The sequence below is a fragment of the Eptesicus fuscus genome, chromosome 4 (assembly GCF_027574615.1).
Source record: "Eptesicus fuscus isolate TK198812 chromosome 4, DD_ASM_mEF_20220401, whole genome shotgun sequence".
Taxonomy (NCBI): domain Eukaryota; kingdom Metazoa; phylum Chordata; class Mammalia; order Chiroptera; family Vespertilionidae; genus Eptesicus; species Eptesicus fuscus.
In genome coordinates, this window is record NC_072476.1 from 4,334,654 (window position 1) to 4,358,085 (window position 23,432).

General features: G+C 57.2%; 1 protein-coding gene across 1 annotated transcript in view; it reads left to right on the forward strand.

Moving 5' to 3' along the window:
- The window catches only part of CACNG3 (calcium voltage-gated channel auxiliary subunit gamma 3), a 67,925-nt gene extending 47,346 nt beyond the window's left edge, over positions 1 to 20,579 (forward strand). Inside the window, exons 2-4 of the mRNA XM_028127408.2 lie at positions 14,352 to 14,435; positions 17,273 to 17,413; positions 20,068 to 20,579. Of these exons, the coding sequence (XP_027983209.1) occupies positions 14,352 to 14,435; positions 17,273 to 17,413; positions 20,068 to 20,579 (737 nt within the window). The remainder of the gene's footprint in view (positions 1 to 14,351; positions 14,436 to 17,272; positions 17,414 to 20,067) is intronic.
- Positions 20,580 to 23,432: the final 2,853 nt, after the last annotated feature.

The window sequence follows — 23,432 nt, forward strand, 5'->3', positions numbered from 1 at the left end:
GAATAGAAGAGTAAGAGACGCTGGGTAAATGTCAGGGCCCCAGATGGATTTGCTCGGGAGTTGATCTGCGAGTGTCCGGCAGAGCTGACCAGTGGGGGTTGGAATGAGCAGCCCAGGCCAGCTGGAAATGGGTCCAGGAGCCCCACGCTCCCCTTTCTCAGGTGGCACAAAATGTCAGAAATTGTGGCTTTCTGCAGGGACAGTTTAAACATATGCTCCAGTTTTGTGGGTTTGATTTTGTGACATGTTTACAGAGGTCAGATATCTGAGCCCAGATTGCTCATAAGATGAGATGCCACTTTAAAAAACAAAACAAAACTCTTTTGGATTATTTTTTTAATTAAAAAAGTGCTAAATTTGGGTTTAAAACATAACCTTTGGAAAGACAATGTCAAGAAAATGAGAAGACAAGCCACAGACTGGGAGAAAATATTTGAAAAAGACACATTTAATAAAGAACCGTTATCCAAAATATACAAAGAACTCTTAAAATTCAACAATAAGCCTGGCCCATGTGGCTCAGTGGTTGAGTGTCAACCTATGAACCAGGAAGTCACATTTCAATTCCCAGTCAGGGCACATGCCCAGGTTGCAGGCCCGATCCCCATTGTGGGGTGTCCACAAGGCAGCTAATCAGTGACTAGAGGCCCAGTGCATGAAATTCATGCACAGGGGGGAGGGTGTGTGCCCAGCCTGCACCCTCTTCAGTATGGGACCCCTCGAGGGATGTCCGACTGCCCGGAGGGATCGGGCCTAAACAGGCAGTCAGACATCCCTCTCACAATCCAGGACTGCTGGCTTCCAACCACTCGCCTGCCTGCCTGCCTGCCTGATTGCCCCTAACCGCTTCTGCCTGCCAGCCTGATCACCCCCTAACCACTCCCCTGCCAGCCTGATTGACACCTAACTGCTCCCCTGCCAGCCTGATTGCCCCTAACTGCCCTCCCCTGCTGGCCTGGTCACCCCAACTGCCATCCCCTGCAGGCCTGGTCACCCCCAACTGCCCTCCCCTGATGGCCTGGTCACCCCCAACTGCCCTCCCCTGCCGGCCTGGTCCCCCCCAACTGCCCTCCCCTGCAGGCCTGGTTGCCCCCAACTGCCCTCCTTTGCAGGCCTGGTCCCTCCCAACTGCCCTCCCCTGCTGACCTAGTCACCCCTAACTGCCCTCCCTTGCCAGCCTGGTTGCCCTTAACTGCCCTCCCCTGCCAGCCTGATTGCCCCTAACTTCCCTCCCCTGCAGGCCTGGTCACCCCCAACTGTCCTCCCCTGCAGGCCTGGTCCCCCTCAACTGCCCTCCCCTGCAAGCCTGATTGCCCCCCAACTGCTCTCCCCTGCAGGCCTGGTCCCTCCTAACTGCCCTCCCTTGCTGGCCTGATTGCCCACAACTGCCCTCCTCTGCCGGCCATCTTGTGTGTTGGAGGGATAGTCAATTTGCATATTACTCTTTTATTAGATAGGATTCTCTCTCCTCATTGATGTTTCTACCTCTCTCTCCCTCTCCCGTCCTCTCTGAAATCAATAAAAATATATTTTAAAAAAATCAACAATAAGAAAATAAACAACCCGATTAATAAGTGGGCCAAAGAGGGTAACAGACACCTCACCAAAGAAGATATGATACAGGAAGTGGGCAGATGAAAGACGCCCCACATCACACGACATCAGGAAAGCGCCAAGTGAAACAACGAGATGCGATGCGAACCTAACAGAGTGGGGAAACCCAGAACCCTGACAGCACCAAAGGCTCCGACGGCGTGCAGCACGGGAGCTCTCACTCACTGCTGGTGCAGATGCAGGTGGGCGGGGAGACAGTGTGTCAGTTTCTCACAAAAGGAAACATCCTCTTATGATGGGACCCAGCAGCCACGCACCCTGGTATTCACCCAAATCCCCCTTGGTATTTATGTCCACCCAATGAACTGCACACGGATGCTTATGGCCGCTTTATTCATAATCGCAAAAACCTGGAAGCAACCAAGATGTCCCTCAGTAGGTGATGGATAAATAACTGCGGTCCATCCAGACGTGGAATATTATCAGCGCTAAAAAGAAATGAGCCATCAGGCATGAGAAGACACGGAGGGCCTCAGATGCATCTGACTAAGTGACAGAGCCGATCGTAAGCAGCTACACACTGTGTGATTCCAACTGCCTGACATCCTGGAAAAGGCAAATTATAGAGACAGGAAAAAGATCAATGTTGCCCTGTTAGGGGCACAGCGGGGTGGATAGACAGACTTTTTAGGGCAGTGAAACTCCTCTGTATGATACCGTCATGATGGACACATGGCATTATTCAGTTCTCTAAGCCCATAGAATGTACACCAGCAAGAATGAACCCTAATGTCTACGACGGACTTTGCGTGATAATGATGTGTCCATGCACGTTCGTCTATTGTCACAGGCACCACGTGGGGGGACGCTGCTGCTGGGGAGGCTCTGCATGCGTGCGTGTGCGGGGCCAGGGGTGTGGGGGTGTGCTCTGCGCCTTCTGCTCAGTTTTGCAGTGAACCTAAAACTGCTCTAAAAAATAAAATCTATTAAAATAATAATAATCATTTGAACCCCACACCGCCACTCATTCTATTGTAACTGTGCCGTTTGCATGCTACTTACAGGAAGTAGGACACCAGTGGAGGGTCTGGTGATGGGAACAGGTTCAGAGTTGCACGGTGAATGTCAGCGTGTCCCATGTCCCTGTGGCCGTGTGCAGAGCTGCATTTGGGAACGACACCAACGTCCCCTGGCACCTGTGAATGTGAAGGCCAAGTACAAGGGCTGTGTGACACTCCGTTGGTGAGGGACCTCAAACACATCTCCTATGGCCTCAACTTCAGCTCACATACGTGGGGATCACTGTGTACAAACACTGCAAACCCCAAACCCACCTGGCCTGTCTTCCAGCCAGGGGCCAAATACCCACAGAGGCCGCGTGGTCGAGCGCGCCACTGACGGTGTCCGCCTGGCTCCAGCTCGTGGCGCTAGAACCCCGCAGGTGCCTGCTGTGTAAAGCACTGGCTCTGACTCGTCTAAGTCAGCACATCGTGTAGGGCCCAGGAATGTGCTTTCCTTCTAGCAAGAGCCCACCTCAAAGCACAGAGATGAAGAGGCCATAGCCCTCTCCCCCCAGGCCCTACCATGGCCACGGTCGCCTCTGTGGTCTGGAAACTGGGTGAGCTCCTGACTTACTGCCTCCCGAGGCAGAAGTAAGACTTTCCGAAGCACTAAAATGATTACGACCACCCCACCCTCATAGATAATCCAACATTGAAATAATAATACTAAGCCATTAAATGAGGAAAATCAACACACTTCTAATTTTTTCCATGCTATTTTAATGCTCTTTTGTAAAACTCAAATATCAACTAATTCCAAGTTCTCCTCACTTTCTCCCTGCACCCCTGTCTAGCTGGTACCCCAAACACAAGGCTTATTCTGCCTAATTGGTTGATCCCACACCAGGGCCCATGAAGTCCCAGGGGCTGTGTTGGGTGCCAGGCAGTAAAGAGACCTAGAACATACAACTAGACTAGACCCTGGTCTGGGCCCGGATGGGCGGGGCTCCAGGGGGAGCGCTGGGCTTCAGGCTCTAGGACTGGCTGGGACCTGGGTTTTGGGCAAGGCTTGTGTTCCGGTTGGACCTGAATGAACTACATAATTAGGACCAGAGAAAGCATTTTACCACAAACCCACCCAATGAGCTGATCAAGCAAGGCTCCCAACCCCAGGCTCCCGGAATGCAGCCGGCCTGCTACCTGTGCAGAGAGGGCCGGAAGCTCTGCAGCCCCTTCTTCCTGGTAGATTTCCCGCACTCGGTCCCACGCAGGACACTTTCTCCCTGAGCCTCTCTCTCTGAGCGGACGGGCAGGACTCTGGCAGGACTGCCATTCTGCCCGCCTCACCAGTAATGTCTTCCAAGGGTCACCGTGGCTTTCGATGATTCCTCTGAAAATGCACTTCCATTCCTGCTCCTCCGCAAGCCCCTGGCATCCAATCGACCTTTTAAAACTACAAACCAGACTGTGCACGTCACATGCTTTACAGCCTCCAAAGCTGCGCCACAATCCTCTTGGACTTCCGGCCCGGCCGGTAAGGCGCCCCGTCGTCTGTCTCTCCCCTGGATCTGGTCTGCTTCCCCCTCCCTCTGCTCCAGTCACCTGCATCTCTCTTGGTCCCAGAAACACACTAAGGGTGACCCTGCCCCAGGGCCTTTGCACTTGCGGCCCTTTTCCCAGAAAGCTCTTCTCTCGAATCTTCCCATGGGAGGCTTCATGCTGCCCCTCGAGCCGCCTTCTCAGAGAGGCTGTCCCTGTCCACCCAAACTCGCGATTGTCCCTCCTGTCCTCCCTGAGTCAGTCTCGCTCCAGAACTTATTGCTATCCTGGCACTTACCAATATCTGAAATTACCTTTTCCTTTTGACAGAAGCATTTGTTTCATAATGTACTCACACGGTCGGTCTCCCCCTACGGGGATATAGCAGCCTTGAGATCCTCATCTGTTTAGTTCGCTGATAAGCCCCACGTGCCCAGGACGCTGCTGTGTGTGAAGTGCCACCTCAGTCTGTGGAAAAGGAGACTGAATCGGGGTTGTGCCCTGACCGCAGTTCAGTAACATCAGAAGAGGGTGTCATTTCTCCCTGACTCGCTCCCTCCTTGGCCTTCTTATAAGGAACGGTAGCCGTCACTGCTGTGCCCAAACCCATCTTGCTCAGAGACCAAGTTTATTTCAGGGTCCTCATTACCCGTGATTTCGGTCCAAATCCTTGCACCTGGGAGGTTGCGTGGACAAGCCAGCAAACGCAATCTTGATATGGATGTGTGCATGCATGGCCTGACCACTGAGGAAACCAGCCTCCGCTCAGAGCCGCCCAGCCCAGCCCACACCCGCCCACCGACGGCTCTGCAATTCCCAGTCCGCAAGGTAGCGGTTCCGATCGCCACCTCCTGTCAGCGTGTCGGCACCATGCAAACCGGAGCAGACGCTGCACAGCGAGGTTGCATGTCTAGCACAGCGCACAGGACGTCATGAAAGGGATGTGAAAGGATGTGAGGGCGTGGTCTGCCGGGGTGGAGTGCATGCCGGCGGGCAGTGAGAGCCTGGCGGGGGACACCAGCTAGCAATAGAGGAAGGGACCGCGGACAGAATGGCGATAGGCGCGTCCAAGGATTTGAATATCAAAGGATTAGCGCAGCCCCGAGAACACTGATGACGTGCTCAAGTGTGTTTTGCAAAAATGACCCATTTTATGATCCACTGTGAAAGCCAGGCTTCAGCCCAGCCAGGATCATCACCCGATTTTGTCAAAAGAATTAAAACCCTCCCACCAAAAGCAGCAGCGCTTCCTTCTCTGTTCACCCTGGTGAATGGTAAGAAAGGTCAGACAAAACACCGTGTCTCCATGGCGGCCGTTGACTGGAAGATGAGGCTGGAAGCACGTCCTGGGGTTCATTACTCACCGGCCCCCGTTTAGTGGGCTCGCCTGGAGGCTGCGGTTGTCGTGGCTGCGAGGTGGGCCTCCCTGGGGAGCCCTGCAAAGCCCAGCCGCCCTGGCTGACGAACAACCTCAGGGCAGAGCTGAGCTTCAGTCTTTTCCAACTCACTTCCCCCGCCCTCCAGCCTGCCAGTTCCATGTGCAGCCACGCTGAGAACATGTACATGTGCAGCCACGCTGAGAACATGTACATGTGCAGCCACGCTGAGAACATGTACATGTGCAGCCACGCTGAGAACATGTACATGTGCAGCCACGCTGAGAACATGTTCCATGTGCAGCCACGCTGAGAACATGTTCCATGTGCAGCCACGCTGAGAACATGTACATGTGCAGCCATGCTGAGAACATGTTCCATGTGCAGCCACGCTGAGAACGTGTTCCATGTGCAGCCACGCTGAGAACATGTTCCATGTGCAGCCACGCTGAGAACGTGTTCCATGTGCATCCCACGCTGAGAACATGTATATGTGCAGCCACGCTGAGAACATGTTCCATGTGCAGCCACGCTGAGAACATGCTCCATGTGCAGCCACGCTGAGAACATGTACATGTGCAGCCATGCTGAGAACATGTTCCATGTGCAGCCATGCTGAGAACATGTTCCATGTGCAGCCACGCTGAGAACATGCTTTAAGGAATCCTTATCCTATGATAATAAAAACCTGCTGTAACACAGGAACCCGAACGTTCTGACAGTCAGGCAGTTACTTTTGCTTTCTTAACCCAAGTGCTCAGGGGCATAGACAAGTGTGATGTTTTTCCTCTTTCCTGATTTCTCAAGGCGAGTTCACCACCAGGGGCCCTCACAGAAGGCCCACGTTGCGGGCCGGGGCCCTAGCTCCAGGCAACCCTGGTCGGGTCTCTGAGCTGGACTTCGGAGCCCGGAATGTGGGTGCACCAGTGGGACTCGTGGCTGGGACAGGTGTCGCGCTCTGGGCCTGGGTTGGCGATATTTCTGGGCTGGACCAGGTTCTGGGCACTGTTGCTGGGCTGGGCGGGCGGGTTAGGGGTGCCCACTCACTCTGGGCACATGGTAACTACCGAGACTGCTCAGAAGTAGTGTCCCTTGTTGGGCCGGCTGGTGCCACAGTCACCGAATTCTGCTCCAGGGCCATCAGTGTGGGCTGCTCACCGGAGGGCCCCTTTGGGAGGACCAGGGAGCGGCCCTGCCGGTGTCCTCTCCTTCCCTGGAGAGGGCACGGCTGCCTCCCGTTCACGGCCTCCCTCGGGACTGCAGACGTGGGATCTCCCCTCGGGACCGCAGACGTGGGGTCTGTCCTCGGGACTGCAGATGTGAGATCTCCCCTCGGGACTGCAGACGTGGGGTCTGCCCTCGGGACTGCAGACGTGGGGTCTCCCCTCGGGACCGCAGACGTGGGGTCTCCCCTCGGGACTGCAGACATGGGGTCTCCCCTCGGGGCTGCAGACATGGGGTCTCCCCTTGGGACTGCACACGTGGAGTCTCCCCTCGGGACTGCAGACGTGGGGTCTCCCCTCGGGACCGCAGATGTGGGGTCTCCCCTCGGGGCTGCAGACGTGGGGTCTCCCCTCGGGACCACAGATGTGGGGTCTCCCCTCGGGACCGCAGACGTGGGGTCTCCCCTCGGGACCGCAGACGTGGGGTCTCCCCTCGGGACCGCAGACGTAGGGTCTCCCCTCGGGGCTGCAGACATGGGGTCTCCCCTTGGGACTGCAGATGGAACCCACGTTCCTCACACCACCCTACACCCAGTAGGGCGCCTGCTTCCTGGGTGTGAGGAGACCCAGAGAGCCCTTAGCCAAAGCCGGCACAGAGTACATCTGAGCAGACGCCTGCCCAATTACTTCTCTGAAAACTCCCCACAACCTGCAGATCGTCGATGTTTTAGCGATAAGAAGACCAAGGCTCGGGGAGTAAAGGACTCAGCCAAAATCCCCCGAGTAAGTTAGCAAGTGGGGGAGCAGCGATTCGAACTCAAGCCTGAGGGCCCCCACGCTCGTGCAGTGACCACTGCACCACACGGCCCCTGTAGATGGTCAGACATGTCCTGTGGAAGGGCAGCCTACATTTCCTCCAGATTGCGAGAATCCGACCTGTTTGCAAAAATTCACAGTCGAGCAGCCTCATTCGGCTTCCTGACCGCTGCTGGCCATGCCCTGGGCCCAGGTGGGCGCCGTGTGAGGTGGCAGGGAGATACCCAGGAGACGGAGCCACGGAGCCTGGACACACCGCTCGTCCAGGACGGTGGCTCCCGTTTTCCAGGCTGCCCCGCCTGCCGCCTCCCTTGTTCGGAAACCACTCTGGACCACGTGGGTCCTTTAGGTCACCCAACCCCAAGGAAGGGGGGAACTGACCTTGGTCCTTGTGCCACCTAACCTCCTGGATATTCCAGAGACCCGCCGCTGAAGGGACGCTAGGAGGGCAGCTGCTGGGCCTGGTGAGACTGCCACGATACGCCGTCCTCGCCCCACAGACCTCCCTCCTGGTCCTCAAACTAAAGCCCCTCTGGCTCTGCACAAAACCGGCCCCTCCCCTTCACTCAGGCCTGAGCTCAAGTGTCTGCCCAGGGACCCCGCTCAAAACCGCCATCGCCTGCCCTCGCCCATGCACAGTGAGCACCGGCCGTGTCGCCCGAGCCACAGCGGTCCTGCTCATTTGCTCGCTGGTCTGTAGGCTCTGCCCAATGCAGACCAGGGTCTCAGGCCTTCAAATAGCTCTAGGACACCGTGGGTGCTCATTAAATTTGGGTGGAAGAAAGGAGGGAGGAAAGAAGGAAGGAGAGAGGGGAGGACAAAGGTTGAATCAACCAGTTGTCACAGCCCATCACCTCTCACCTCTCACCTGTAACCACTGGATCTGTCCCCCAGACCAACCACCTTCGATCCTCTAACACCCTGAGCCACTCTGAGTTCCCAAATGACAACTCTTGCATCATCACACATGTTGCCTGAAGCGACATGCCTCCCTCACTCTGATTAACTTTCAATTAACCTGCGGATCTCAGCTTACACCTGATTAAATCAGCTTTCAGTTAACAAAAATCACTCCACTAAGTTATTAGGTGAGAGAATTTTTGGTGATGAGGGAGATGATTTTTAGTTTTAATCTAATGCTTTCTATATACACTGTTTGAATTTTCTAACCGTGTGCATATATTCTTTTAATTTTACATGGATCATCTGAATATGGAATAATGGACTGCTTCCTATTTTCTTTGTAATATTCCTCTGCATTGAAAAAATAGCCTAATAAATGTTATTTTTTAATGTCAGGACCACAATGACTTACTTATTACAGCCTCATGGTGTGGTTTAATATTGTAAGAAGCCACCTTACTGAGCTCTTGCATTCACTCTGAAGTCTTTTCTAGCAGAGCCTTCGGCTTCCTCAGTAGCCGCGCTCTCACCTGGACAACGGTCAGTTCGGCCTCCTTTCTCTTTTGCTTGAACTCTCCGCTCGGTCTTGTTGCTCTTGCCCGGGCACTTGTAGAACCGTGGTCTAATCGAGGTGGTGGTGGCGGTGGGCACCGTCTCTCGTTCTTGGTTCTAACGGAGTATTTCTGAGGGTCACCTTTAAGGAGGTGTGCCCTTCCTCACGTGAAGGAAGTGTGCTTCCCTTGTCCGAGCCACAGATGAGCCATCAGCACCATCGTCTCTACCCAGGATGAGGCTGTAGCCCCCCAAGCCAGTCTCAGGCAGCCTCTGCCGGCTCTCTCCACCCCAAACCTCTTCCCGGGCCCTGGTCCTCACAGCCTCGCTCGCAGCCTGCCCCACCCCGGGTTCCCACCGCCTCTCACCTGTGACCACTGGGACCAACCTGCACCGCCCCTCTTCCTGGCTCCCACGCTCTTGGCCCGGGGCCTTCGCTGCAACTGTGCGAGGACAGGGCGGTCTCGCCTTCGACTGCGTCCCTGCAGGTGCCTGTGGCCGACGTCGCTCTGGGTCCCACCCTCTGCATTCACGAGCAGGTCCACCCCTCACACCCGCCCCCCCCCCCCGCTTCCCTTCGAGCTGCTGATAGGGGAAATACTCCTGAGAATATGGCGTTGAGAAGAGCAGCATGGTCCCAATTTTATAACCCACGTGTGTGCAAGCTCGGGGAGAGGAAGCTGGGAGGAAGTGCACAGACATGCTGGTGGTGGGTATTCTGCTTCCTAGCACACGCGGGGCCCGCCCACTGTCGATGCGCGTACGGCGAGGTGCCAGAGGCTTCCTTCCGTGTGGAGTCACCCTCAGGGACACGCCGGCTTCTCTTTCCTTTATGTTGCTTTTTAAAACCCGCCACGACACCAGCGTGTCTCTTCTGGTCCTAAAATACCTACCGACATCCCCGGGAGTCACAGCTCTAATTCACGGAGTTCCTAACCACGTGCCAGGAGCTGCGCTGAGTGCTTTACGCTGGTGCCTGATGAAGTCAGGAGGAAGGCGCTGGAACAGGGCTGGCGCTGTGCCTCTCCCCCTGTCTCCGTCCCTCTGACGGCGCCGTGAGCTGTTACCGTCTTCACTGCGGAAGAGGCTGAGTTTGGGAAGTCATCTGCATAGGGCCGGGGTGACGAAGGCCTGGAGGTGGCTCTGGGAGGGTGAGGGGGCCTGCAGGGGTCGTTGCCCCAGGGGAACGTGGGCCAGAGCGCCTCCTCCTTAAAGAGAATCTGCAGGTCAAGCTTTCATGTGGCAAATCCTAAATTTCAAACTGCAGAAGCATATTCAGTTTTTACAAAAGATGCACTGAAATGCTGCACATAAAACGAAAACCCAGGCCGCACGCCATTCTGCAAGCCTTGGCGCCTGACCTCTGCCCTGGAAGTGCCACCTGCGTCGTGTCCTCTGTCCCAGGAAGGCCCAGGCTCACAGAGTTTGTGCCACCGCCCAGGGCAGAGAGCTTCAGACGAGGGATCAGCAAGGTTTTCCTAGACAGACAGTGGCTATTTGCGGCCTCGCCGTCTCTGCCACAACTGCTCCACATGTTTTTTACATGTCGTGAAAAAATATTATTCTTTTGACTCCCCCCCCCCCCCACCATCTAAATATGCAAAACCATTCTTAGCTCATGGACTGTGAAAAAAACAGACCATGGTTCTCTGGAAGCTGCGGGGTGTGCCGGCTCTAAGGCCTCGCTCGATTCAAGCCGCTTTGGGAAGGCCCAGGGCACACGCAGACGCAGGCATGCGCGCAGGTCCTTATCACCACGTGGTTCTGGCTGGTCTGTCTTAGTAGGGTTTGCATGTCGTCTTCAGCTGAACCCTTGTTCCCAGGAACTCTTTGTTGGAGGATGTGAGACAGCTGACAATAGGTGGTCACACAACCACTGCCCTCGCCCTGCTCGGTGGCCCCACGTATGTCATGGGGAAAGCTTGGCTGATGGAGAACTGCTGGTCCAGTTCGATAGTAGTGGATGGACCACAAAACTGACACAAAGCCTCCTAGCAAGGGGCTCTGCTTCCAGCTCTATGCGTGCTGAAGAGAGAGCGGGCACAGTGGTGGGCAGGAACGTGGAGCCGGGCAGACTGCCCTGGAGTGAGCCGCTGGGCGCTGTGTCCTTGGGGAAGGCACTCACTTCACTAAGCCTCCGTCTCCTCCTCTGGAAAATAGGGATCAGACTACCAGGTGCCTCATACAGCTAATGTGAGAGCTAAAGAAGACAAAACAGCCCTGGCCGGCAGTTAGAGTGTCGGCCTGCAGACCGAAGGGTCTCAGGATGGATTCCCGGTCAAGGGCGTGTACCTGGATTGCGGGCTCGATTCCCAGCCTGGGTCAGGGCACATGCAGGAGGCAATCAACCAGTGTGTTTCTCTCACATCTCTCTCTCTCCCCCTCTGTCTCCTCTTCCTCCCTCCCTTCCACTCTCTAAAAATCAATGGGAAAATATCCTCAGGTGAAGATTAAAAAAAAGAAGATAAAACAGGTAAAGTGCTTAGAATGGTATGTGCTATTTGGTGTGTGCTTACTGGGTGACTTATTCCAACTTACACCCAGCCAGTTGGAAGGGCAGGGGGCTTAAAACAACCAGGGACGTGTGAATGAACCTCGAATGTCTAAAGAAAAAACAATGAAGGCCTTTTTCAATATCAGGAAAGAAGTTATGAATTTGTCTTTCTCCCAAGAATTTCCTTGAGTCTTTAGGTCTCTTCGCCAGGACACCCCTTCCTGGTTCTGAGCCCAAGAGGATGTCCTCATAGTGCATCTCATTTATTGTGTGATGCCTCTGGCTCGAAGCCTCCTTATAGTATCTACACTAATAAAAGAGAAATATGCAAATTGACCGCACCTCCGTGACACCCACAAGCCAATCAGGAGTGAGTATGCAAATTAACCCAACAAAGCTGGTGGGTTAATTTGCATATACAGGTGTAGAGTGGCTGGGGGCAGGGCGGCCGCTTGTGTGCACACCGGCACCAAGCGGCCTGCATCCCAGGGACAGGTGTCCTCGGGACCCGGGCTGCTCTGAGCCTGTAGGCCTGCACGTAGGCCTGGAGCAGCCGGGGTCCTGGAATGACCCCCGGCCACTCCAGGCCTACGTGCGCAGGCAGGGCAGCTGGGGGCAGGGCAGGAACATGTTCCCGCTCTGCGGCCACTTACACGCACACCAGTGCCAAGCAGCCTGCGTCCCGGAGACAGGCATCCTCAAGAGCCAGGCCGCTCTGAGCCTGTATGCCTGCGCATAGGCCTGGAGCAGATGGGGTCCCGGAATGACCCCCTGGCCACTCCGGGCCTATGTGCACAGGCGCAGAGCAGCCGGGGGTGGAGCGGGAACATCCCTGAGATCCAGGCACTCTGAGCCAGTGTGCGTGCAAGCGGCCAGGAGGGGGGCAGGAATGTCCCCCACAGCGAGCGAGCAGACAGCAGGGCCCTGCTTACCCCTGGCCATGGCAGCGAGGGGCAAGCAGTCCCCCACAGGGCCTCCACAGAGAGCAGACAGCAGGGCCTGTGGTGGTGTCAAGCAGGCAGGTCCGCAGAGAGCAGAGAACCACGGGGAACAGGCCTAAGCCATCAGTAGGACATCCCCTGAGAGCTCCCAGATTGGAGAGGGTGCAGGTTGGGCTGAGAGACCCACTCCACCCACATGCACAAATGTCGTGCACTGAGGCCCTAGTAAGATGATAATACGCATCATAATAACAGCTACATCCATAGTGTCATGGGAAACTGTGGGCTTAGATTCCTCACTTCCCACGGTGACGCCTGAGCCCCTCTGTGGTCCTCTGGCCTCACCATCAAATGTCCCTGTGAATGGCCCATCGCCCAGGGCCGCCCGACTAAGTGGAGGAGGAAATCCGGCTTCCGCTCTATGCCTCACCCATTGGAAGCACGTTAAGGGTCGACCATTATTCTGACATGCCCAGAGCTTTGCAAAATTCATCTTCATATGTCACCTACCGTAATTCTCACAGCAAAAGCCCAGCCCTGTGTGACTCTAAACCTTGCCCACTGTCCACGACACCTGCCCCGAGCCTCCACATGACCTCTGCGGTAGGGACTGGAATGCTACTGCGCAATCCCATGCTGCTTGTGGTGAGAAGTTCTAAAGTTGTTTGTCATGTATAAGAACTGGCGGAGCCATTAGCTGCCCCCAGAGATCGGTTAATTGGATAGTTAACAAACACCCACATCGACTATCAAACACCCACAATGAGTTAAGTCAAGCTGATGTTGAGGAAAGAAAAGGAAGTGAAATACTGACAGTCACTTTCCCAGAGATGCATCCGAGCAGCCCTCAGAAGGGTAAGCCTCAGAGCTGGGCCAGCTCATCTCTCCGGGGAGGAGGGCGGACCTATGCCAGCCGTGAGCATTGTTGGGGGAGTGGCTACTCCTGAGGGGCCTGGAACCTGCCCCCAGGATCAGCACATCTGGACTGGAATTCCAGTGCTGCCTTCACCGGGCAAGCACAAGCAAAATGCCTATGCCCGGCTCCAGCGCCTGCGAGGCAGGCAGGTAAGTTCTACGTGAAGCCCCGCCCCCTTTTCCCGGTTCCCTCGCTGGTTGGGAAAAGGAAGAAGACAGTCCTCAACATGAGTGCGTATGCTTCATAGTTCTTTGCTCTTCTAAATGGATCTCAAGATCATGCGTCATCTAGAAAACAGAAAATTCCTGTCTCTTTCTTCTTGTTTTCCTCTACTGGCTCCTTTTGTGCCCTAAGAAATGTTGTGGGGTCGAACCCTGGAGTCAAAATAAGACCACCAGAGGCTGCTAATTGATTTAAAAAGCAGGCAAGGATTTATTGAGCGGGCCAGCGATGGCCGAGAGGGCACCACACGCAGGTGGAATCCACACTCACGACCGTGCCGTTTCAGGTGTAGGCAGTCCTTTTAAAGGTCTAAACCACAAAAATTTTCCTTTGTTCTGAATTCTGGGAACAGCCTGCAGGGCCGTTCCCAGCTACATCCTGATGGACGTTGGAATGTGGAGCTATCTTGCGAAAGCAGATTGTACAGAAGCAAAATTGAGCAAAGTTAGTAATCTCTAAAGGTTATCTACAGTCTCAACTCCTGGAGCTACTGAGTCAATGGGAATCAATCTTCTGTGGTTCTGGTCCACAGGCACAGGAAAATAACCTTTGTGATGTGGGATGGATTTATGTGAGTTTTCCAGGTCTCAATCTGGAAGCTGAGGTAACTACCCTATTGTTTAAGCAAGTAAGTGCATGCAGAAGCCAGAATAGCAGGGTTAAAATTCAAACAGCAGTTTTTACCCAAGTATGGTTGCTACCATACTTCCATACTTCAAGAAAGATGCTGATGGGCCAACCTCCGCACATCCCACGACTGCCCCAACAACCCGAGTGGGTCCTCAGCCCACGTGGGGCTGAGGGGCCAGGCTCTCTGCTCCCCCGGCCCCCATTCCTCCCTCCCCCTCACTCAGGACCACGTTTGTTCCCACAGGGGCGTTCCGAGGGGTCTGCAAGAAAATCGACCACTTCCCAGATGATGCTGACTATGACCAGGACACGGCTGAGTATCTGCTTCGTAAGTTGCCTGATTCCCAGGTCTCCCCAGGGAGGAGGGAAGGGTGCCCTGGAGTCACCCAGCTGCCTCTGAGTTTAGGGCTGTTCAGAGCTCCCCCTAGAAATGGATGCGTGCAAAGGAGCCTTCAGGGGCCTTTGCTGCTAGACAGAGATACCCAAGCGGGTCTGCTAGCCAAGTCTCTCCTTTCACTGAACAAGAAACCGGGGAATAAAGTGGGCCAGTCACAACGGGGAGATAGATGCCTTGTGGTCTGCTTGGGAGGAAATCTAAGGGTTTTCTTTAACTGGCATCCAAGTTTGCACCTTCCCCGGAGGGTGGATGTGAGGTGTTAATGGAGAAAGTGCTAATGGGAAAAGTGCTAATGGCCGAGGTGCTAATGGGTGAGGTGCTAGGGGCAAGACCTGGGGGAATAAATGAAAAGCAAAGCTCACCTCCCTTTGACGTCAGTCCTGCTAGGGCAGGGCCAGTGTCTCCCTAGGATTGTCCAAGGTCATAACCCAGAAATGGCACGGACTGTCCCAAATGCAGCACGCGGAGGGGCAGAGTGTGGTGGCTTAGAGCAAGGTCGCCGGATGCCGGTCACTGTGGACTCGCGCGCCCGTCTGGCTCCCTGCCCGCGGGGATGGACCTGGGCCAAGCCGCCTATCTCTCCATCTCTTCGCTTTCTTTATCTCGTCAGAAATGAGATTATAATGTCATCCTCTGACAGGGTCACGACAATTAAATAAGCTCACGCCCACTCCATTGAGCCAGCATGTCATCAGAAAGCCGCACGAGTTAGCTCTTTTCCTTTTGTGAGATGAGCAATAGCAAGGTCCGGCGCAGACACGGGCCTGACACGGACCCAGGCACCAGGAGAACTTGGGACTTAATGTCATTGAAATGCGACCTCTCCAATGGGCATGTGTACCCGTTTGCCCGAAAGGGGAATTCTAGGGGAGTGTTAAATGCAAGGTGGTTGTTTTTAAAACTGTTATTAAAGTAAGAGCTTTGAGAAATTGTCCTAGTCAGATTATGTGTGTAACTCATCCCTCAAGATGAGTGTTTTTACAATGAAAATCATTTTTAGCTCTATTCACGCCCACTAGTCTGCAGATGGGCTGTGGGTCTATGTATGAGCCTTTAATCACGTAACAATGTGAGTGGTGCAGGGGTCAATTTGAAAGAAACAGTCACATTTAAGCTGATTTTTACAACATAAACATACCACTTATCTCTTTTCAGTCCTTATCCATGTACTAGCCTTTACCCAAAGGCCTACGAGGGTGTATTTCTGCCAGCAGCTCGGAAAGGCTGGGGTGGGGAATACAGGCCACGCTTAGAGAGGTGGCTTGACCCAAGTTTGGGGATGACAGAGTCCTGGGACCCCTCCAAAGAGGACTTTGCAGTCCCACCCAGTGGGGTTTTTCCCCGAGTGCTCGGAGCTTTTCTCTGTTTTCTTTCCTGTTTGATGAGACTGTGGTGTTTGCCCTGTTGGAGACGGAATGGAACTGTGACTTCCATTTCACAACCGGCAAACCTGCTCGACAGCTCTTGGGAGCAGTCCATGGCTTTTCCGACAAAACACGTTCCGGCCTCTGGGAGGGCGGGGTCCTCACCACGGCCCACCTGTGCTCCACCGTTAGCCACGGAAGCGGCCACGGTTAAGGGGTTCAGCACACGGATTTCCTGCTGAGAGTTTTGGAGACACTGACCCAGCCACACCGGGCCAGGGTCATGTTCCCATGGGGGGGCCGGCCCCAGTGTTGGCGACAGCAGGCCCTGGTGTGGCCACACGTGGTGGGACAGGGCTCTGCACTGATTTTTCTGCCGTCTCCCCCTTCCCGTGTGCTGCTGGGTGGGCGACAGCTTCCACCTGAAGTGGGAGGCTTGTTCACACACATTCCTGTGGACCAGAGATGCCCCTTCAGAGAACTCTGGGCTCGGGCCAGCCCTGCTCAGGGCCGATGGTGAGGTCACCGGGAATAAGCACCCCTCCCCACCCTGAAGACCCCAGCTCAGCCCGGGTGTTTGGGGAAGAAAACAGTAAAGCCTTGTTGTTCGGAAGCCACCACGTGTCCCCTGGGCTGAAACAAATCCAGAGTGGACGCCAGCCGAAGGGCAGAAACGGCACGGCTGGCGTGTGGCGTGAGGCAGCGGGGGAGTGGGCTGGCCACCGACTGGTCACCACGCGGTGACGGCACCACATGGCAACAGCCACGTTTACGCGCCTCATAACCACGCCTCTCAAACACGCATGCAGCCCAGTGCTGTGCAAGTGTAGGCGTGTGCTGGGAAGGGCCTGCGTGTTGGTGACTGGCGTGTGATCCATGGGAGCCCGGGACCGGGGTAGGCCAAGTATTTGCAGGGCCCCGTGCAACATGAAATCCGGGCTCCTGGTTCGAAATGTGGGCAAAACAAAATGTCCCTTTCTTCTGCGATCTGCCGTCCTGCACAGTGCCTCATATCTGCTATTCGCTGCCACACTGCCTCCTGCAGGGACACTCAGAGGCCCTGATGCTCCTGTGCCCGTGCCCAACCCCCACCAGGAGCAAAGAGCGGCTGTGCCCCCTGGCTGGGCAGGCAGGGAAGTGGGCAGCAGACCCATCCCCAGGAGAAAGGGAGGTGGTAGGCGGGGGCGGGAGGTAGGGGGTCATGACCCCGGGTAGCTGCGCTGGCCCATCAGACTTCCTTAAAAACCCAAACCCAAAGCTAAATGACTCTGAGTTTCAGGGTGCAACAAGCCCTGGGGAGGCGCTGGTCTTGGCCACACGGATGCACTGGCTCTCCTCAGGCACCCGTGCCGGGTGGGGCCCGGGGCTGCTGGGACCAGGCGGCCTCTCTCCTTCTCTCCGCAGGGGCTGTGCGGGCCTCCAGCGTCTTCCCCATCCTCAGCGTCACGCTGCTCTTCTTCGGCGGGCTCTGCGTGGCAGCCAGCGAGTTCCACCGCAGCAGGCACAACGTCATCCTGAGCGCAGGCATCTTCTTTGTCTCTGCAGGTGAGCCCCGCCCCGCCCTGCCGTCTGCACAGACTGCGCCCCCAGCCAGGGCCAGGCCAGGGCCAGGCAGTGCTGCTCGGTTCCCCCAAGGAAAGGCCAGAGAACGCTCGGGCTTTAACCAGAACAAAGAGGCGACACTCGCAAGGGGTGGCGTGGAGGAAAGACGGGAGGGGTGGCCAGGTCAGCTCAGGGCGGGCAGGACTGAGGTGTGCCCACGCTCGCACGAGGGCGAGGGGCCTGAATGGCGTGCGGCCTGAGAGACGGGGTCCGTGTGTTTGAAAGGGTCCAACTTCCTCTCACCAGGGCCTCTTCATACACGAGCTCTGGCCTTTTGAGGTCTGTGTCTGCTGGTTAACGATTGCTCACAGCTCCTCAAGGGCTCCAATCTCCATATTGCTCAGGGCACCTCTGCGAACAAGGCAAACCCAGCAGCGCCAGATGCCGCCAGGGGAATGGTAGTCGGTGGCAGCCCTGACCACAGGGGCCCCGGGCGGCCAGGAGGATGAGAGACCAGCTTAAGGCAGGGCTTGCTCTCTGCCTTCTCTCCTCCCTTCGCCTCCACCCTCCCCATCTTCCCCGCGTTCCTCTGTGCTTCCTTCCACCTCCTCCCCTCCGCTCCCCACCTCACCACCCACGATGCCGTCCGGATGCAACGCTTTAGGAGAGCAAAGACAGGCTTGCCGCTTTGGTGATGACCTCAAGCTTCGCCCATAGTGACGGCATATTTCTTGGGATGGGAACATGGCTCAAGCTGGAGCATGAAAGGGTGGCGCTTACCTCCTGGGTTTGCATTCCGGCTCCAGCTGTGGGGCCTCGGGAAGCTACCAACTCCCTGAGCTTGGTTCCCTCGCCTGTAAAATGGGAAATAATAACACTTCCTACTTCGTAGGGTTGTTGGAAGTAGGTGGAAGGTAAGAAGCACAATATTACTTTCTATTGGCAAAGCAGCGAAGACACAGTCCCGGGCCCTGTAAGACCTTCCTCTCGGTCCCTCCCCGCTGCGGCCCCTTCTGTGAACTGAGGAGGTTGGACCTCATCCTGCCCGGAGGCTCTGGGAACCGGCTCCAGCAACAGACCACGCAGCTGCAATCCTGCCCCAGGGTGTGGTCACCCCAAAGGAGCGGGCCGGTCACAGGCTGTGGTCAGATGGTCACAGCTGGCAAACCCGGGGACACGTGCTGCTGATAGGCGCGTTCTAGTCTCTGGCGGCCCCACCAGGCCCCTGGGCGCCCGCTGCCCAGAAGAGACGCCTTGTGCTGAGGGGAGTGCTTCCTAGCTGGAGAAGAGCCCGACTGTGTGCCCCAGGGGATGGCTAGGGGATTGCCAGGGAGGCGTGTGTCACCAGCAGCAGGAGGTGCCGGGGGCTGTCGGGCTGATCAGCTGATCAGGGAGCTGGGAACCTGTGGGAGGAGGAGCGGGAGCTTGGCGTCGAATCCCAGGCCACCTCCCCCCTCCCGTCCCCCCAGATTTCCCCAGGGAACTCGGAGAGCCTCAGGTTTTCCGCCTAAAAAATGGAGGACTCGGCACTCTCTGAGGCTCTTCTTCGCTCAGCTATTCTGCCGATCTGTGGTCTCAGACAAGCAATCAACAACCCTTTACTGAGCACCTACTGTGTGCAAAATGCTGAAGAGCACGGGCTCTGAAGCCAGGCTGCCCGGTGCAGATCTTAATTCTACTACTTCCAGCTGTGTAACCTCGGACACGGCTCTTAACCTTTCTGTGTCTCAGTTTCCTCATCTGAAAAACGGGGCTAATAATGGCTCTACCTCTTAGGGCTGTTGAGGGGATTAAATGTGTTTGTGTAAAGTGCCTAGAACTGCCTAGCACACAGTGACTTCTCAATACGTAGTAGCTGCCATTCCATACCTTGGTCCATGTCATTCTTATGCCATCTCAGTTCACTCATTCGACCCGCCTTTCTCTCTCCTCCCCTCCTTTTCCCTCTCCTCTCCTCTCCTCTCCCCTCCCCTCCCCCCTCCTCTCCTCTCCTCTCCCCTCCCCTTCTCTCTTTTCTTCTCCTCTCTTCTCCTCAAAACCTGTTCTCTCTGCTGCCTCTTATTTTAGCTCAAGATGCCAGCAGTGTCCCCATGACTCAAGCTGGAGCCTCATAAGTCATTCTTCCTCTCACTCCATGGGCAGTGGCCTTTCATCGCCTCCTCAAATGCAGGCCCAGCTTGAATGTCACCTTGTCTTCAGAGGGAAGTGGCTTAGTCATCTCTCTCCTTGGCTCCTGAGCCGCTTCGTCCATGTCTCTGGGAGAGCCCCTCCTGTCTTTTGTTCTAATTGCATTAACATGTCAATCTCTCCTACAAATGGTGGGAGCTCAAGGGCAGGGACCTGTACCTCATTCATTTTACCATCCTCACGGCTTCCTGCTGGAGATTGCGTGTCGATGGAGTGAACTGGTTCCCGGGGGGAGTCGCGCATCCTGAGTTCTGCTGCGCTGGCTGTGGGACCAGCTGGCTCTCAGCTGAAGACCGCCGCCTGGGACGGAGCTCAGGCCCAGAGAGAGACGTGGGAGAGCTCCGCGGGCTCAGGCTTCCCCACAAATCCTTCCCCTCGCTCCCGGTTACCTCCACGTTTTCTATAAAAATCAAGACTGCACGTTACCGCTGAGGCTTATAAAAGATGCGTTTTTCTTTCCCTTCTCTTAGGGTTAAGCAACATCATTGGCATCATCGTTTATATATCGGCCAATGCTGGGGACCCCGGGCAGCGCGACTCCAAAAAGAGCTACTCGTACGGCTGGTCCTTCTACTTCGGGGCCTTCTCTTTCATCATCGCAGAGATTGTGGGGGTGGTCGCCGTGCACATCTACATAGAGAAGCACCAGCAGCTGCGCGCCAGGTCGCACTCGGAGCTCCTGAAGAAATCGACTTTTGCTCGCCTGCCACCCTACAGGTACCGGTTCCGGCGGCGGTCCAGCTCCCGCTCCACGGAGCCCAGGTCCCGAGACCTGTCCCCCATCGGCAAAGGCTTCCACACCATCCCCTCCACCGACATCTCCATGTTCACCCTCTCCCGGGACCCCTCCAAGATCACCATGGGGACCCTCCTCAACTCCGACCGGGACCACGCTTTTCTACAGTTCCACAACTCCACGCCCAAAGACTTCAAGGAGGCGCTGCACAACGACCTGGCCAACAGGCGCACCACGCCGGTCTGACGGCCCCTCGCCCCTCCGCCAGGCAGCGGGGGGAGGGGCACACAGGTGTCGCTGCGGTTGCATGGCATGGTCCTCGTGATGGTATTATTTTTTATAAAGAATGAAACCAAATGGATCAGCCCTGTCCCACACTCTGCCCCTCACCTCCAGGTCCTAACCCTCCGCTCCCCCCCCCCCCCGCCCCCATCTCCAAGCCCATCCCGGACACCGTCCTCTGTGTATCTGTGCCGAGTGTTTCCCTTCCTCCTTCTGCCCTGGAAGGACCTCCACATTCTTCCCTCCTGGGAATAGGATTTCACTCAGAGTCACAGGTGGTGGCTTGGGGGATCCCCACAGACCCAGGCGTGTGCACAGCTGTCCCTGTTGTCCTCTCACCCTCATCCTCAGGACACCAACCGCCCATGGCCCTGGGGAGGCACTCACCTTTCCGTGTTAGAGAAACATGACCAGAAATCAAAGCTGCCGGAGCCCCGGAGCAGCTCCTGTAATAAGCACTCATGTGATTAAAGGTTCTGCCGTGACTACTCGCGCCAAGGTGTCGTTGCTTCTGGTACTTGCGGCACGAGCTGGCTGCCCGGTGAGCCGGAGGCTGCACGAGCTGGCTGCCCGGTGGGCTGGAGGCTGCACTAGCTGGCTGCCCGGTGGGCTGGAGGCTGCACGAGCTGGCTGCCCGGTGAGCCGGAGGCTGCACGAGCTGGCTGCCCGGTGGGCTGGAGGCTGCACTAGCTGGCTGCCCGGTGGGCTGGAGGCTGCACTAGCTGGCTGCCCGGTGGGCTGGAGGCTGCACTAGCTGGCTGCCCGGTGAGCTGGAGGCTGCACGAGCTGGCTGCCCGGTGAGCTGGAGGCTGCACGAGCTGGCTGCCCGGTGGGCTGGAGGCTGCACGAGCTGGCTGCCCGGTGGGCTGGAGGCTGCACTAGCTGGCTGCCCTGTGGGCTGGAGGCTGCACGAGCTGGCTGCCCGGTGAGCCGGAGGCTGCACGAGCTGGCTGCCCGGTGAGCTGGAGGCTGCACGAGCTGGCTGCCCGGTGAGCTGGAGGCTGCACGAGCTGGCTGCCCGGTGAGCTGGAGGCTGCACGAGCTGGCTGCCCGGTGAGCTGGAGGCTGCACGAGCTGGCTGCCCGGTGGGCTGGAGGCTGCACGAGCTGGCTGCCCGGTGGGCTGGAGGCTGCACGAGCTGGCTGCCCGGTGGGCTGGAGGCTGCACGAGCTGGCTGCCCGGTGGGCTGGAGGCTGCACGAGCTGGCTGCCCGGTGAGCCGGAGGCTGCACGAGCTGGCTGCCCGGTGAGCCGGAGGCTGCACGAGCTGGCTGCCCGGTGAGCTGGAGGCTGCACTAGCTGGCTGCCCGGTGAGCTGGAGGCTGCACTAGCTGGCTGCCCGGTGGGCTGGAGGCTGCACGAGCTGGCTGCCCGGTGAGCTGGAGGCTGCACGAGCTGGCTGCCCGGTGGGCCGGAGGCTGCACGAGCTGGCTGCCCGGTGAGCTGGAGGCTGCACGAGCTGGCTGCCCGGTGGGCTGGAGGCTGCACTAGCTGGCTGCCCGGTGAGCTGGAGGCTGCACGAGCTGGCTGCCCGGTGGGCTGGAGGCTGCACTAGCTGGCTGCCCGGTGGGCTGGAGGCTGCACGAGCTGGCTGCCCGGTGTGCTGGAGGCTGCACGAGCTGGCTGCCCGGTGAGCTGGAGGCTGCACGAGCTGGCTGCCCGGTGGGCTGGAGGCTGCACTAGCTGGCTGCCCGGTGGGCTGGAGGCTGCACGAGCTGGCTGCCCGGTGAGCCGGAGGCTGCACGAGCTGGCTGCCCGGTGAGCCGGAGGCTGCACTAGCTGGCTGCCCGGTGAGCCGGAGGCTGCACTAGCTGGCTGCCCGGTGGGCTGGAGGCTGCACGAGCTGGCTGCCCGGTGGGCTGGAGGCTGCACGAGCTGGCTGCCCGGTGAGCTGGAGGCTGCACGAGCTGGCTGCCCGGTGGGCTGGAGGCTGCACGAGCTGGCTGCCCGGTGAGCTGGAGGCTGCACTAGCTGGCTGCCCGGTGAGCTGGAGGCTGCACGAGCTGGCTGCCCGGTGGGCTGGAGGCTGCACTAGCTGGCTGCCCGGTGGGCTGGAGGCTGCACTAGCTGGCTGCCCGGTGAGCTGGAGGCTGCACTAGCTGGCTGCCCGGTGAGCTGGAGGCTGCACTAGCTGGCTGCCCGGTGAGCCGGAGGCTGCACTAGCTGGCTGCCCGGTGAGCTGGAGGCTGCACGAGCTGGCTGCCCGGTGGGCTGGAGGCTGCACTAGCTGGCTGCCCGGTGAGCTGGAGGCTGCACTAGCTGGCTGCCCGGTGGGCTGGAGGCTGCACTAGCTGGCTGCCCGGTGAGCCGGAGGCTGCACGAGCTGGCTGCCCGGTGGGCTGGAGGCTGCACGAGCTGGCTGCCCGGTGAGCTGGAGGCTGCACGAGCTGGCTGCCCGGTGAGCTGGAGGCTGCACTAGCTGGCTGCCCGGTGAGCTGGAGGCTGCACGAGCTGGCTGCCCGGTGAGCTGGAGGCCCAGCTTTGCTCCTCTGCACGCTGGCCAGCAGGACGATCCCTTCACCTCCTGAGGCCAGCGAGGTGCTCCCACCAATGTCAGAGTCGGTGTGTTCGCCACCTGGATCCCCGGCCAGCCTGTGGCCTGAAGCCTGGCTCTCAGACCTAGGAGCTCTAGGATCTTGGGCAAGTCCACCTAAACTTCAAGCCTCAGTCTCCTCATCTTAAAAATGGAACATGGCTTAGTGCTGTTCTCCATGGGTTGTGAGGCTTAAATGAAACACCACAGGTAGTGACTAGCACATTGTAAATTACACATGTGTGTATATATGTGATTTTTGGATGGGTTTGGGAGAGAATCAGC